Source organism: Lemur catta, chromosome 18 (genome assembly GCF_020740605.2).
Source record: "Lemur catta isolate mLemCat1 chromosome 18, mLemCat1.pri, whole genome shotgun sequence".
NCBI classification, from domain to species: domain Eukaryota; kingdom Metazoa; phylum Chordata; class Mammalia; order Primates; family Lemuridae; genus Lemur; species Lemur catta.
The window spans coordinates 41,124,145-41,140,629 of NC_059145.1; the positions used below are offsets into that span (position 1 = coordinate 41,124,145).

The following is a 16,485-nucleotide window of genomic DNA, read 5'->3' on the forward strand; positions in this document are numbered from 1 at the left end:
AGAATGTGTCCCCATTGCCAAGCAATACATGACTATATATGGATTTAATTATTTCTGTATTTTGGAATTTATTGAGGTTTTACTTGTGGCCCACTATTTTGTCAGTCTCAGTGAATGTTTGATGTGCGTTCAAAAGTGTGTTTCAGAACAAAGTTTGAGCTACAACTGATTGGATCAGGCTTGTTGACTGTGTTATTCAAATCCTTTCAACACCTCAAATATTTTATGGCTACATAATCTGTTGATTTCTTAGAGGTTTGCCACAAAAATTATTTGGCTACTTCTTGCAGTTTTAACAATTTTTGCTTTATATGTTTCAAAGCTGTGTTGTTAGGAGTACAAGGTTCATGCCTGCTCTTCCATCTTAGTGGATTCCACCTTGTCAATATAAAATATGCCTTTTGTCCTATTTAATATTACTTGTTTTTTTCAAAGATCCATTACAGGGTTCATGCTTCGTTCTGGCTGTTCTTCTAATTGATTAAAGTATAATGCTGTATTTTGTACTTGTTAGCTACAGGTTTTCCTCTTGTTTATTTTTATATGTTTTATGGTTTCTTGATTTGAGTATATAATTCATTTATTTTCATTTTTGTTATTCAATAATAAATGTCTTTAAGGTTATGACTTTGCCTTGGACATGCCTAAGAAGTTTTAAAAAAAATGCTTTGCTCTGATTATTAGTATTTTCTAAATAATTTATAGAGTGTGTTTATTTCCTCAAATTAATTTGGTAAGGTTTATTTTTTAAATGATTTGGCTTATTTTGTTTAAAATCATTGTTTAAAATCCTTGTTTAATTGCATCATGATAAAAAAATGTGGCCCACACTAGTTCAGCATTTAGGGAAGTTATTGTGGCTTTCTGAGTAGTCAAATATGCGGTTGATTTTTATAGATATTTCATCCCTCAAAGTCATAGTGAGTTGGAGGAGACTCTGCCACAACAAGTGAGGTTTTTCAATTTAAAAAGTGAGGTTTTTCAATTTCTTATGTATTGCTAATGGATTTTGCTTGATATATGTTTGATGCTATTTTACTGATGGACAGAATTTTATGATGTTACATATCATTGCAATTTGTCTTTTTACAACATAAAATAACTTTTTTTTCTGTTTAAATCATTTGTCTGGAATCATTTTCAGAGATGAACATTGCCGTTGCTACTTTTCCTTGCATATACTGAATATGTTTTTGCCCACCTTTATCCTCTCACCTTCTTTATGTCACTTTATTTTAGGTGTGTCTCTAATAAGTATCATCTGAGTGGGTATTTTTTTTTTTACTTAATGTAAGAATTTTTATCTTTTACAAGTATTTAGTAGAATTTGTGCATTCACACTGGTTGTGATCACCGATGTGCTTGATCTTTACTCAGTTGTCTTATTTTGTTTTATTGATTGATTGACTGTTTCCCTCCAAAGTATTATTTTCTACAAAGGCAGAAGAGTAGATAGGGTTTCTCTTCTTCTCGAGTTTCTCTCTCCTCTTTCTCTCTCCGCCTTTCTTAGGGAATCTGATTATAGTGATAATATTAATAATTTCCTTGATTTTGTATGATATCCCTAAAGTTAATTTGTTTTACGTGTTTTTGAATTTCATACAGTCTGTAGCCTTTTGTATCTGACTTCTTTCACCCATAATAGGGTTATGAGCGTCACCACTCAACTATGTGAGCCGTAGATCGTCCATTCTCACGGCTGTGGAGGGTTCTGTGCCTCTGTCCCACCGTGGGTGGCAGTGTCCAGCTGGGGCTCTTCCCAAAAGTGCTGCTACGAACAGTCCTGTGTGTGTCTCCTGCCGCGTGCATGCTGCTTCTCGGGCATATGTGCAGGAGTGGCACCACGGCTCGTGGCTTGGGCACACTTTTTGCTCTGCTGAGTGATTCCCAGCGGCCTTCTACAGTGGTCAAGCCAGTTCATCTCCCCCAGCATCGCCCCACATCCTTGACAGCACTGACGATGGGCTGCATCGGAAGTGGTCTGTCTTCATGACAGTGTGAGAACCGTGGGCTCTTTGGGAGGAAGGATCCTCAGTGGAGTGGTGGGGAGGTGTCCCAAGATGTCATTTGTCCTGCTGATTCGTGAAGAACCAAGTCTACAAGCTGCTTCCTCTCAGGAAGCCACCTGCCCAGGCCAAACACACCTGGAGTCCCTCCACCCAGGGGCTGTTCTCTTGAAAACACACACCCTGAGGGAAAAAGGAAAATTCTAGTTCCGCCTCAGCCACGCACTACAGGAACTTGTCATTCCCCTGTAGTGCCTTGTTTTCCACACCTCCAAGGAGGCCATCAGAGGGGCTTCACAAAGGACCTGGGATGGGCACCAGGCACTGTCACAAGCTGGACATGTGGTGCTGCCACAGGCTCAGAACTAGGCACAGGGGCACCATCAAGGCCAAGGCTGGGCGCTGGGTGCAGTGCTAAGAGCTGGGCCCCGAAGGCACTGTCTCAGGCCAGGCAGCAGGAGGCCTATTGCAGGGAGGTTCCTGACAGCAGCATCACCTGAGGCCCTGGCAGGGCCTTGCCATGACCATCCTGCCTCCTTCGTAGAGTCTTGCTGCTGCCGCAGCCAGGTAAATCCCTAGCCCTGGGGCAGAGGCCCACTCCCTGCTGTCCCGAATGAACAAACCAAGAGTTCTAGAATCCTCAAGCAGTGGAGACGCCCCTCCCCCTTCCCCCCATTCCGGTTATAAGGAGCCGTGAGGACTGGACATCTGCTTGCCATGACATGTGGGTCAGGGGATCTTCTCACATCTCCGGTTCCTTCTGCCAGAATAGCCAATCAGCCGTATGTTGAAGGTAGGGCTTCAGGAACATGGGGCAGAGGCTGGAGGGGGACTGTGTGCCTCGGTGCCTGTGTCAGCTGTCCTCATGCCTGAGGGCCTCCATTTGTCCAGATCCTGATGGGTACATCCTCAGCAGACTGGGGACCCATAAGGTGCCGGGGAAGTTCCAATTTCCAGGGTGACCACGAACACATGAGGAAAGAACCTTATTAAAAATGGAGGAACAAACGGACATCCGTGTAACAAATGAGCTTGTTTGGGAGACAGTCACAGGAGCAGCAGACTTGTGATGATGACGAAGTGCTATGTGAGCGTCCACTGTTATCAGGCCCCATTGAGACAGTGTTACATCTCAACCCTCTGTGAGGGGAGCTCTACCAGTGACCCCATTTCACAGTAGGAAGCCCAGGGTTTATGAGTGGCTTGTGAGTGGTGGAGCCAGGACTCAATACCAGTTTTCAGTAGATTCTTTGGGGGTGAAAAGTTTGGGACCCCAAGTAACAGAGGGTCTCAGGCTCCCACCCCAACTGACTACCACAGGTGATTTTGTAGTAGCAGCGTCAACTCAGTTGCCCGTTCTGCTGCTTGGCAGAGAACATGCTGGGGGGCATCTGTGAATGCGGATGTGGCCCCCATCACTGTGTGACTCCCCCTCCTAGACTAGTGCCTCACTGAATGAGTGACTGAGTGACTGAATGAACGAATGAATGAGTGGGTCGTTTCTACTCTGAACTGTGCTGTGCTGCCTTCAGGCATCTGTGGTGTTTTGGGGCGATGAGGATGTGTGCAGCTCCATACTTCTGTGCCTATGATGATGTGGGACGGCTGTGGGGCCATGACATTATGGGGACAGAGGTCATGGGGCCAATAGATGTCTCCCTGTGACCACGTGTGAGTGTGGGAAATGACATCAGGGTACTGCTTGTAAGTGGAGTGCTCTGGCTCTGGAACTCCAAGAAGAGGTGGAGGCGGTCTGCAGTGGAATCCATTCGAACCTGAATACTCTGTATGAAATGGTGACACTGTGCCTGGGTCAAGGTTGATCTGTGATGCTTTGTACCCCCAATTAATCTATCATGGCTCCCCCCAGATTTGGCTGCTGTGCTTGGTGCTGGCACCTCCAGGGTGAATCCTACAAATCCCATATAAGGTTTCGGGAAAGGAGACTGGAGTCAACGTCATCCTGGACGTGAGTTCTGGGGAACTCACTTGAGAGTAGGGAGCGCCCAGGTGAAGCACACCCCTGTCCCCCGGAGCTGTCACTTTTTAACGTGGTCAAGTTTTTCTGCAGGCTCCGCGGGGCCTCAGCTTGTGAGGAAGGAAAGGGCAAGCCTCTGGGAGCCCTCTTCTTGCTCTCAGCGTGGACCAGTCTCGACTGGGGCAGGCCGTCATCAGAAACAGAAAAGTAGCCATATACTCGCCACAGTGAGAAGGGCTGAAAAGGTGGCTCCCTCTGGGGGAGACAGAAAATAGGACAGTGGCGGAGTTGGCCATGGAGGAGGACGGGAAGGTGAGGGGCAGGGCAAGGCAGCACTCCGTGGAAGTGTGGGAGAACGGGGGGGCCTGTGATCCCTGTGGAAGGCCACTGGTCCAGGGTGAACGCATCTAGCCACGGAAGTCTGTGGCAAGGGAACTGGCCATTTACATCCAGGATTAGTGAGCCCAAACGTCAACGGTCTGTGACACTCGGAGGGATTGCTATGAGCCAGGGCCGGTGGATGTCTCTGCTTCTGTGCACAGGTCACCACAGATACTAGTCTTGCCTGTCTATTCCTGTATCCCCTCCACTACCGCCACTTGCCACAGACCCCGGGGGGCCAGGACTAGCCTTGGCTGCTGACGCTGGTTCCTGACACCCTGCTTGGTACTGCAAGCCGTGCTGCCCAGGGAAACGCTTTCTGTAACCATGACAGCTTGGGAAGGTGTAGATTCATGTCCACCTTCACCTCTGAGAGGAGGTCCATGATCACATGGAACAGTTTGTTGACCAGCCCGAACTTGATAGCAGGCAGGATAAGATACCTTTTCATTTTTTCTTTAATCTTGGTCTCCAATCCTTGCTGTAGAATCTTTCTCCCTTTCTTATCCTTTATGATGTTTAATTATTAAACACCAGTGCCAATCCAGACTGGTCCAGTTTAAAATCTCGTCTCATATCCAGTTTAGCACAGCCTCTTCTCCTCCCACCCCTGCTGCCAGGGACTGGATAAGCATCTTTGCTCACTTCCTCGTGTGATCACAAAGACCCCAGCCCCAGGGCTGTGGCCAGTATCAAGGTGGGTCTGGGGTTGCACAATGCAACATCTCTCCATTTCTTTTGGCCACAGCAGACACACAGCCCTGCCACTTGTGCTCTGTCACCTACCCCCAGGTGACAGCTCACTCGCTGATGATTCTCTTCTTCACTCCCCCAGCCATCTGTTTGTGTAAAGTATGGGCAGGGATGAGTCCTTGGGTGATGGCTCTTAACAAGCCCTGAAGGGCTCTCTGGTCCCCATTGTTTGAGGGCTCCTTTTATAATGTGGGGCACCTGCTGCCTCTGGGTCTCTGGTTGCAGTTTCAAGGAAGTGGGAAAAGCCCCTCCCCATGTGTGCGCATGGCAGCGGCTGCTTGTGACAGGGCTGACAGGCAGCTCCCTCTGCCTCAACAGTCTGCTGTGTACGGGGCTGGGAGGGCAGTCCTTTGCTGCCTGAGAGCCTCTTTCCTCAGGGCCCTGGTTCCTGGCCTGCGGTCACACCAACATATCCTGCAGGATGGTGAAGGGGAAGATGGTGGAGGTAGGGAAGTGGCCATGGCAGGTGAGCATCCTGTTTCTGGGCATGCACATTTGCAGCGGCTCCCTCATCCATCGCCAGTGGGTCCTCACAGCCGCGCACTGCTTAGAGAGGTCAGTCAGGGTGGCCAGCCCAGCCCAGGGACCTTGCTTCCCAGCCTGAGGGGCCCTGGTGTATTTGGGGATTTGGGAGTAGGGGACCTAGCTGGGTAGCCCTGTGCTCAGCCCCTGTCTCTCTAACCGCTCATGGCCTTACTGCTGGCGATCTGCCTCCTCCTACCTGTGACCCTGCAGATCCAAGGACCCGGCAAAGTACTCCGTGATGGTGGGAGTCCAGCACCTCCCAGAAAATGGCACTCAGCTCCCGCTCACTAGCATCGTGATTCATAAGGATTTCAACAATCACATTTCCGGGGACATTGCCCTCCTGAAGGTCAGGGACCCCATCCTCTGGTCCCCTCTGGTCCAGCCCATCTGCCTCCCCAACACCAGATTGAAGCCATACATCGGAAACATGTGTTGGGTGATCGGGTGGGGAAGGACAGAAAAAAAAGGTGAGTGAAGGCAGGCTGAGGTTCCAAGATACCTGCCTCTTCGTTACACAGCCTTATCAGGGGCTCATGTGTTCACTCAGTCAGCAAACATTTCCTGAGCACCTACGTGTGCCGTGCACTCTGCTGACCTCTTGATACAAAGATATATACAGTATTATAGTGTATAGACACACGGGGCCTGCATGGACCTCAGTTTCCAAAGCTAAGTTAAATCCAATGCCAAGCCCTCACCCTGCAGCATGGCAGGAAATTAATCCTTGGCTATTAATGGGATTCCCCATCTGCAGGTGGCACGAGGGCCATGACCTCAGGAGATACTGAGGCATTGAGGAGGCCTCTCTAGCCATCACTCTCACCGGTTACCTTGAGCCACCGCTAATTCCCAGAGGTCTGGTCCTTATTGGTGCTACCCTGGGGTCCTAGAATCTGGGAGCCTTTTTGGGGTCATGCTTTCCAGGGGGTGCCACAACTCTGGACTCTAGGGTTTTGCCACCTTTTTGGTGGCCGTGGAGCAGTGCTCATCTCCTCACTCTCATAGAACCTGAATTATTGGGGAAATCTCTCTTTGTCCTCATGTGATGTGTGCATATTGCTCCAAGCCCCTTGAAAGACTTTCACTTAGTTTTTTTAATGAACTGGGGATTTTCTGAAAGTCAGGCTGTGGGTTGGGGCTTTTATAAATCGCTATCCCAGGAAGTGGCCCTCACTCCCACATTAGGGAATGTGGACAACTCTGAGATAGAGATATGCTGAAAAGGTGGGGGGATGATGAGGCAGGCTCTCTCTCTTTTCAGTGACCCCAGAGTCCCCCTACAGTCTTCAGGAAGTGGCCGTCAAGATCATAAACAATGAAATCTGCTATCGACGGTACCAATTCCTCTTCTCCAAGGATGAAAAGTTCACTGGGAATGATGTGCTCTGTGGCAGCTCAGAATGGGGCTCGGATACCTGTCAGGTGTGGAGCATGTGGTGTGGAGGCAAGGAGGGGGCTTTCAGGGGTCATGGTTTCCTTTTCACGTGGTACTGGGAGATCTTAACAAAAAACTCCTTCCCTTAGCTTCAGTTTCCCAGTCCGTAAAATAGGGGCGAAATATTCTTTGTCCCTGTCCACCACAATGGTAATAATGGTAGTACTTCTCAGGTCATTTAACATTTCTAAATGTCAGCCACATGCCAGCATCTGGGCCAGGTGCTAGCAGAACCAGTTTTGCATAAATGGCATGCATTCTGCAAGCACGCTTCTGCCACTTGCATCTTCTATTCAACATTGTTTTTGAGATTTATCCATATTGATACATACAGCTTTAATTCATTAATTAATAGCTCTATAATATTCTCTTTTGTGAATGTGCCACAATTTGTCCATTCTTTTGTTTATAAACATTGAGGGCATTTCCAATTTTTTCATATCACAAACTCTGTTGCCCTAAATATTCTCACATATATCTCCCTATTTACCTGTTCCAGAATTTCTCAACAGGATGTACCCTGCATGGAACTCCCTATTTACCTGTTCCAGAATTTCTCAACAGGATGTACCCTGCATCGTAGGCTATATTTACCTTCATCTTTAATAGTCATTGCCTAACTGTTTCCCAAAGTGATTGAGTTAATGTATATTCTAACAGCTCTATGTGAGAGTGCCATTGCTCCATATCCTTGCCAGTTTTTGGTATTAGACGATAACATGTTTTCCATTCTGATGAATGAGAAATAGTACCCCATTGTGGTTGCAAGGTGCATGTCCTCAGTTACTAGCGCAGTTGTGAATCTTTTCATATGTTTATTCATTATTTGTGATCCCTCTTCTGTGACTCATTTATTCATATACTTTGCACACTTTTTTAGTGTTTGCCTTGTTCTTTTTATTATTTTTAAATATTCTGCATACGAATTCTATGTTCATTGTGTGAACTGTAAATATCTTCTTCCAGGTTTTCAATTTATCTTTTCATTTTGTTTATATTGTCCTTTGCTGAACAGCAGTTTAGATTTTATTTTAGTCAAATATATCATGTTTTCCTTTCTGGTTTCTGTGTCTTATTTAAGAAATCCTTCCTTTTCCCAAGGTCACAAAGATATTCTCTTATATTATTTTTCCTGAAAGTTTGGAAATTTTGAATTTTCACATTTTGAATCCCCATGGCATTCATTTTGTGAATGCTGTAAGATAATAATCTATTTTTATTTATTTCCTCGTGTGGATACCAATTGTCCCAGTGCCATTAATTGTAAAAGTCATTTCCTGCACTGCCAGTCACCATCTCTATCACATAGGTTCTACATACACGAGGGCTTAATTCTTGAGTTGGATGCTTAGATAATTTGTTTTTGATCTTCCTTTCTAACACAAGTATTTGAGGCTACAAATTTCCCTATAAATATTATATTAGGTTTATGCCATAAATTTTGATATGTAGCATTTTGTCATCCAGTTCTAAATATTTTATGTAATTTCATTTTGACCCGTGCAAATTTTTGTTGTTGTTATTGATTTACAATTCAGTTTCCCTGTAGTCATAAAGTGAGTTCTACAGTGATACCAGTTATATGGAATATGTTGAGACTTGTTTGGTAGCCTGGTATGTGGTTTTTTTTGTTGTTTGTTTTAAGACAGGGTCTTGCTCTGTCGCCTGGGTTATAGTGCAGTGGCAACAAAATTTTTTAACATTTATTTCATAATTTTCTATCTGTACTAATATGTCTCCTCTCACTTGGGCTTGATTTGGTTTTCTTTTTATGTTTTCTTGAGCAGAAAGATTTACTCTTTTTTGTTTCATGTTTAAAGCATTTAGGGTTGTGTAATCACCTTTGATTTAAACTTTGAATTCACCTCTTAATTTTTACTGTTGTGATTCTATTGTCACTACTTTATTTAAAAATATTATGTTTTCTGATTTTGGAAGAAAATGCACACATTTTGTAAAAAAGAAAGGAATACATAGCTTGCAAAAATTAGAAAATGAGATCTCCCTGTAATTGAACTACTTAGAAATTTCCACTCTAGACTGTTTAGTTTATATCCCTAATACTTCTTTCTATACATATAAAACCCTGAGTAAGTCTTAGAGTTTTTTTTTTCTGGTTTTGATTTTTAACAAAAGACTGTTATATAAAATATATCTTGGATTCATTTCTATGTCTATACAAATAAATATGTTTCATTCTCCTTAACTGCTGAATAATACTTCTCTCATATGGCTATGTCACAATTATTTAACCATTCTCCTAGTGACAGACATTTGACCTCATTTCAGTATGTTTTTTACTATGCCAGAGTAAAAATCTTTGTTCATTTATCTTTTCACATTTGTTCAAGCATTTATCTAGAATAAATTTTTAGAAGTATAATTATAAAATCAGTTGTATATAAATTTTGGGTTTCAATAGATATTGACAAATTAGCCTCCCCAAAGATTTAACACTAGCAGTATACGAATGCCCCTTTCCTGTATCATCACCAACATTAGGCATTATCTATTAACTTCTGTGGTTTTGGTAGACTATAATGTTCTTATTTTTGTTGTAATGTGTGTAAATTACTTGTGTAACAGGATATTAAATAGGAAGTTTCAACAAAGATATCAAAATACATAAAGTATCAGAATTCAAAGAGAGTCGTGTGACTGGTATTCCACTATGTGTGTATCGAAGGGTCAAGAGGATAGAGCAGGAGGTGACTTTGTGAGGAGGATTTCTCTGGAGAGAACTGCTCTTATGAGCTCAGCTTTCTCCCTTTAAGGGGATGGGGGGCGCCTGTCCCACAGTTCAAGTCTACTGCAAGTGGTTTCAGAGGGATTGCTCAGAGAGTGTGCTGTCAGAGTGTGACGTGTGCCCCTGAAGCTAGAGAGAGAGTCAGCTGTAAATCTCCTCCAGGGTGAGAGAGTATGAGTGGCCCGGAGAGGGTTAAGACAGTTCTCCTTTCTTCTTCACTCTTCTGCTTTAACGTTGGCAGGTGCAGAAGACCAGGGTAGCAAGATGGGGTAGGAGGAGTGGAAGCCGGGACGGGGGTGGCGGTGGGGGTGGGGGGTGGGGGAGGGTAGCCCTCTCCTCTCCCTTCCCAGGCTTCCTGCTTGCCAAAGTCCCAGATGGCAGTGGGGAGTTTTCCTGTTAGTTTTCCTTCAATGTTAGATCAAGTCTAACATTGTGATTACTACATGGAAATGGATCTGCTGATTTCTGAACTGAAATATTTTTGTGACACTTGATGCAATTATAGTGACTGTGATTACCTTAATCACAATGAGCAAAAAGTTCTGGTTCTGCTCAAGTCTTTGCCCAGGATCAGAGAAATCACACACCTTCTAAATAAATGTTAAAGGAACAAAGGGAGTCCAAATAAAATGCTTGCTTTGTTCAATATACCATTTACACATTTCCATGTCTTTTGCTCATGTTCTTCTATTAAACTACTTTTGTTTTTATTGATTTATAAAAACTCTGGACATTATATGCTGTAGTAATTAGTGGTAAAGGAACAGTATGTATTTTTCAACTTTATTTTAAATGGTTCATAAACATATATTTGTGTGTGTATATATATATATATATATATACACATACATATGGAGAGAGAGAGACTACAAAACAAATACAGGAGCCAGGCACGGTGGCTCATGCCTGTAGTCCTAGCTGTTGGGAGGCTGAGGCAGGAAGGTCGCTTGAGCCAAGGAGTTCAAGGCTGCAGTGAGCTATGATTGTACCTCTGCACTCCAGCCTGGGTGACAGAGTGAAACCCTGTGTCTTAAAAAATATATATATAGTAAAACAACATTAACAGTTAGTGAGCCTGGGTAAAAATATTATACTGGCAACTTTTCTTTAAGTCTCAAATTATTTTAAAATGAAGTTACTCCAACCCTTTGGGTACTGGAAGTGTTAACACTTTGTAAAATGCTTTACAATATTTTACTTGTTTGTCCATCATTTACCTTTCTTCAGTGTGGATTTTTCCCCTTAGAATTATGCAAAATTTTTATGTGCTCACATTTATCATTATTTCTCTTGATGATTTTAGGGTTTTTTGGATGTTCTTGGAAATACCTTTCCCACCCTAAGATTAAAAAATTACTTACTCATCATGTTCTAGTGATTTTTTTTTAAGCATTTTAATTTTGATTCATCTGGAAGGTCAAGAGAGAGAATGCAGTTTTATTTTTCTCCAGATGGGTAGCCCATTATGTAAAAATCTTTTGTTGAATACTTATGTATTTGTAGCTATGAATTAGAAATGCCCCTTTTATTGTATTATAAATTCCCATCTTATTTTGGAGTATTTCTGTCATTTACAGCCTCATCCCTATGCCACTACATCTCTTTTTAAATTATTGTAGCTTTATAATTCTTTTTTGTATGTAGCAAAGGAAGCATGAAGTCTTCCTTCATTCTTCTTCTTTTACCTGGCTGTTCTCCCATGCTCATTCTAAATGAACAATCTTACAATAATGTCAAAAAGAAATCCACATGGGAATTTCAGTGGAAATTAATAGATTTAGGGAAAACAGACTCTTTTATTCTGCTCTATTTCTTTATGTTCATAGAGTAGCAGTTTGTAGATTTCACCATGTGATTACTGCATGCTATTTCTTAAAGTCTATTCCTTGATGTTGTATATTATGTTCTTATTGTGAACAGTATATTTTCTTTCATTATATTTTCTGTTTATATTATATATTTTTGTGTATTCACTTTGTAATAAGCAACCTTTCTGGATCTAGCTGATTTTCTTTAATTTTATAGGACCAGAGACATATCATCTGCAAATAATGATAAATTTGGCTTCTTTTCAATGTGTATGCCTATTTCTTTTCCTTGTCTAATTGCAGATGTCCAGAACTGTATTGCAGAAAAACTACTGTCTTCCAGGAGACATTATGTCATTTAGTTTTGGTTGCATCTCTTGTAAACAACATAAAGCTGTAAGCTATTTTTTCTCAACACATCTGAGAGACTGTCCTTTAATGCACTTACCAAGAAGACTGGGGTTTCTTTTGTTCCCCCACTTTATGTTTTAGTTTGATTTTTTTCCCTTCACTCTACTTATCTCCTTTAGTGGTTTAGAAGTTAAATATGTAAATTTCATTCTGCTACTGGTCATATTATATTTTCCACATACATATTTAAAATTGAATTATCACATAGAGGTAGTCAATGTCTACAGCCTCCTTAGCAGGTCTAGGACTTCCTGCAATTTAACTTTCTTCATTTCCATCCCCTAGACTTATCCTCTTGTTGAAAGTGTCTGGGAGTTCAGCTTATTGAACTCTTTTATTATATCTAGAAGTTTATAGTTGACTCTCAGGTTTTCCAGGCCTACACTCATGTGAGCTGCAATTAGTAATGATTTCACCTCTTTCATTTCTATTTTTTCTTTTTTCATTGTTTTGGGTCTTTCTCCTCAAAAAAGCCAGGAGTCATACCTATGGTCTCTCCTGTTGCTGATCTCGATGGAAATGCTTCTCACTCTTCATCATGAAGCATTTCATGGTGCTAATTTGGCATACAATCTGTGGAGGAGAGAGCCATTCCCTTCTGTTTTGCAATGACATTGTATTTCAGGAATGAATCTTCTGTTTTATCAAGATGGCGCCATGCTCTAACTCAGTGTGCTCAATTAGTTCTCTGAACAGATTCCTCTTGTCCATGCACCCTGCATTCCAGGATTACTCCTCCATGGTCACAGTGTACTTTTATTTCATTCATCTGTTGTATTCAGATTCATAATATCTTTTTTTAGAACATGTTTTAATTTATTTATTCATCCAATAGACCTTGTGTGCTGGGCTCTGGGCCTGACATGGGATAACACTGGGCCCCGGAAAGGTATTGGCCTTGGGGAACAAATAATCCCACGTGGCACAATCCGTGTTGTTATTTTTGTTGCCCTCCACTGAGGCTGGGCTCCACTTTAGGATGAATTGAGGAAGGCACCCCCTTTGTCAAATTATAGTATCAGGACTATGCTTCACTTGAAAAATATTTGTCCATGTTCTGGAACATCTGAAATAACAAATTATCTCCTTGTTGAACATCAGATAGAGGTTGCCTGTGAAACCATGTAGGCCTGGTCTCCTTTGAGTGGTTGTTCTTGGGCAATAAATTTTTTTTTTTTGAGACAGAGTCTCACTCTGTTGCCTGGGCTAGAGTGCCATGGCATCAGCCTAGCTCACAGCAACCTCAAACTCCCGGGCTCAAGTAATCCTTCTGTCTCAGCCTCCCAAGTAGCTGGGACTACAGGCATGCGCCACCATGCCCAGCTAATTTTTTCTGTATATATATTTTTTAGCTGTCCAGCTAATTTCTTTCTATTTTTTTAGTAGAGACAGGGTCTCACTCTTGATCAAGCTGGTCTCGAACTCCTGAGCTCAAACGATTCACCCGCCTCAGCCTCCCAGAGTGCTGGGATTACAGGTGTGAGCCACTGAGCCCGGTCAGTTCTTGGGCAAGATTTTAAGTTGTTTTGTCTATAGTGATTGGACTTGTCAGGCTTTTTGTCAAACTTTAAATTAGTTTAAATGATTTGCATTTTCTTAGGAATTATTCATTTCATGCGGAATTTAAATCAATAAAGAGGAAGCTGTAAACAGTCTTGAGATTCTGAGAAGGTGTATTTTCCCTGAATGTGGTACTAGTTTCTTTTCTACTCAAACCATAAGTGTTTGCATTTTCCTTCTCTTGCTGTTTTTCTTGGTAAGACTTACAAGTTGCTTATCTATTCTGTTGTTGTTGTTTAAGAACAAGCTATTCATTTCATTTCTCAAATCTATGATTTTTCTCCTTTCTAATGCATAAATTATCCCCTTTTGTCTTCATTAATTTCAAGCATATTGAGCTGAATGTGCACTGATAAACAATTGATGATAATGAATAATTTATTTTCATTCTTTCTTATTTGATAGTAAAAGTATTTTAGACTAGGACTCTCCTGTGTGCCCACATCCCATGCAATATGTGATGTTCTTATCATTCTCTATTCTAATTGTAGATTTTAATTCTGTTTTTACTTTAATATTTTTGAAAGTTAATTTTTTTCCACTGGTGGAATGGTTCACATTTTGTTATTGAATTCTGGTTTTATTTTGCTGTGGTAAGATAATGTCTACATACAATGGATCTCTCTCTCTCTCTGTCTCTCTCTCTCTCCACCCCCAATCCCTTTCTCTCTTCTCTGTTCTCTCTCTGTTTCTCTGGGACTGTAGAGTCCAGTCAATCATATCTTCAAGCAAGGGCCCTCACACCATCATCATCAGCTTAGTTATCACTAGCTTCATCTTCCATTTTCCCTCCCCCAAAAGACACCTACTCAAATCTTTCTAATACATGCTCTTAAAGATGTCTGTATCACTGTAAAATACATAGTGTTGCTATGTGTGTATTTTAATTTGTATAGATTATATTGTGCTCCACATCCCCTCCTGTAATTGTTTATTGAGGAGTCTCAATTTGTTAAGGTATTCACATTAAATGGTTTTATTCTTTCAAACAATTGCCCCCACATTCCCTATGTCAAATCTTCCTTCCTCCCCCAAACATCATTTTGCACAGAGTTCATAATTTTCAATCACTTTCAGTTATTAAACACCAGGTCCCATTAAAAGTTTCAATTTAAGAATCTATTTGATGTAAACCTCTCTGCTTCCTCTAGGGGATGTGTCCCTGCCTTGCTAAGAGGTCAGGGAGCTGCCAAGGGGGTAATCTCCTGGCCACGAATGCCCTCATACCTCCCCCAGTAATCTTTCTCTGCCTGTTATTTTTAAGAGTTCTTGCCAGCTCACCCATGCATTTAAAATGATGATTTTTTTAAATCCCACATTTTTAGTTATCTTTAGCAATAGGTTGATTGGGTATCTTGTCTTTCATGCTGCAGGAACCTGAAAACTGACATTTTTACATTGTTTTAAGTTGTCTCGCCTATGAACAATGGTATATCTGTACATTAATATAGGTCTTCTTTTATGTTCTCAGGCATAGTTTTATTAATTTTTTCTTCAAGGGTCTTATGTACTTTTTATTAGATTATGTCCTGTAAATCTTGGTTTGCATTATGTTTAAAAACTAAATATAATGAGTTATTTTCCTGACATAAAATTTTCCAACATTATAGAAGCATATAAAGTTTTAAAAAATCATAAGAAACCCACCATCACCAGAAGTAACAGCTATGATCTTTTGACATGTCACTGTAAACATTATTTTTACATATGCTGCACCCATGTCTGCACAAAAAGAGGGCGGCTGGTTATATTTCAAACAGCTCATTCTGCAAGCTGGGTTGTATGAAAGAAGGTGGCCAAGGGCAACACCTTGGAGACCCACCAAAATGTGAGGAGAAGACAGAGGAGGGGACTAGGGAATTACAGTCGGAGAGTAGTTAGCAGGAGAATGAAGACAGAGGCCAGCAGACCATGGTCACTGAGCTTGCCCTCAGGGACAGCACGGGCCTGATAGGCTCAGGCTGAGGAGCCCTCCTGAGCCCATGTTTACGCTACATATCCCCTCCCTTCCTCTCCTCTGCAGGCTAACTCTGGCAGCTCCCTTGTCTGCCAAGTGAACAAGACCTGGATTCAGATGGGAGTGGTGAGCTGGAGTTTTAGCTGCGGCAAGAGCCAGTTCCCAGGCATCTACACCAGCACCTCCTACTTCACCAACTGGATCAGGACTCAGATCGCTGACATGAGGTTCCTCAGTAGGGCCGACCCTGCCTTCCTGAGCCCAATCTTCCGCTTGGGCTACATCCTGCTGGTCTCCTTGGGCTCCCTGTGGCTCCTGTGAGCAGTGTTTTCCAGCCCTCCCGGAGGCTGCTTCCCTCCTCTCTGCTCTGCCCTCAGCAGAAGTAGAGACCAAAGGTTGCACAGGATGGCGGAGCAGAGTGACCTTGGGGGAGGGTCCCAGAGCCACTGTGTTTTCAGTTGTTCAATGAAGATTCTCTTGAACTTTGAGCCACTGATGTCATCACCTTTCTTCTTGACTTTGGCCAGAGCCCTTCAGAACATCCCTCACCCCCACTATCCTGGCTGCCGTCTCAAACTGAGCCTTCCCTAATAGTCTTACCCCATGTCTGTCCTGTGGTTGTTGTGTGACCTTGGGAGAGTGTTCCCCTTTCTGAGCTTCTGTCAAATGTGGGGTTGTAGCACCTGCTTAGTTATGCCAGCACTCCAGCAATCCCTAAGGGGCCTACAGTCCTGGGTATCTGATGAACACATCCCTCAGGCCTTCCTGTGAGGGTTGGCTTTTTCCCAAGAAACTCACAATGGCCAGATCACAGACCCATGCTGTGGACCATGTTTCAGAACCCACGGTCCTCTCCCAACCTCTCCTATCCTCCCCTAGGGGTCTGCAGAATCTGACCAGTTCCTCCTGCCTCCCTGGCAGG

The 16,485-nt window shown here is 42.7% G+C and overlaps 1 protein-coding gene across 1 annotated transcript; it reads left to right on the plus strand.

The window, feature by feature from the left end:
• The first annotated feature begins 5,539 nt into the window (after positions 1–5,539).
• LOC123623407 (serine protease 46-like) lies at positions 5,540–16,004 on the plus strand. The gene is made up of 4 exons (XM_045530475.1): positions 5,540–5,673; positions 5,854–6,113; positions 6,908–7,068; positions 15,630–16,004. Exons 1-4 carry the CDS (start codon positions 5,540–5,542, stop codon positions 15,882–15,884), a joined length of 810 nt encoding a protein of 269 aa, XP_045386431.1. The 3' UTR covers positions 15,885–16,004.
• The last annotated feature ends 481 nt before the right edge of the window (positions 16,005–16,485 follow it).

Bases quoted from the DNA above. Each gene is read 5' to 3' on its own strand.
- LOC123623407 (XM_045530475.1), top strand. From the start codon at position 5,540: ATGGTGAAGGGGAAGATGGTGGAGGTAGGGAAGTGGCCATGGCAGGTG. The intron at 5,674-5,853 runs GTCAGTCAGGGT...GTGACCCTGCAG, and splicing joins GCCGCGCACTGCTTAGAGAG to ATCCAAGGACCCGGCAAAGT. The intron at 6,114-6,907 runs GTGAGTGAAGGC...CTCTCTTTTCAG, and splicing joins GGGAAGGACAGAAAAAAAAG to TGACCCCAGAGTCCCCCTAC.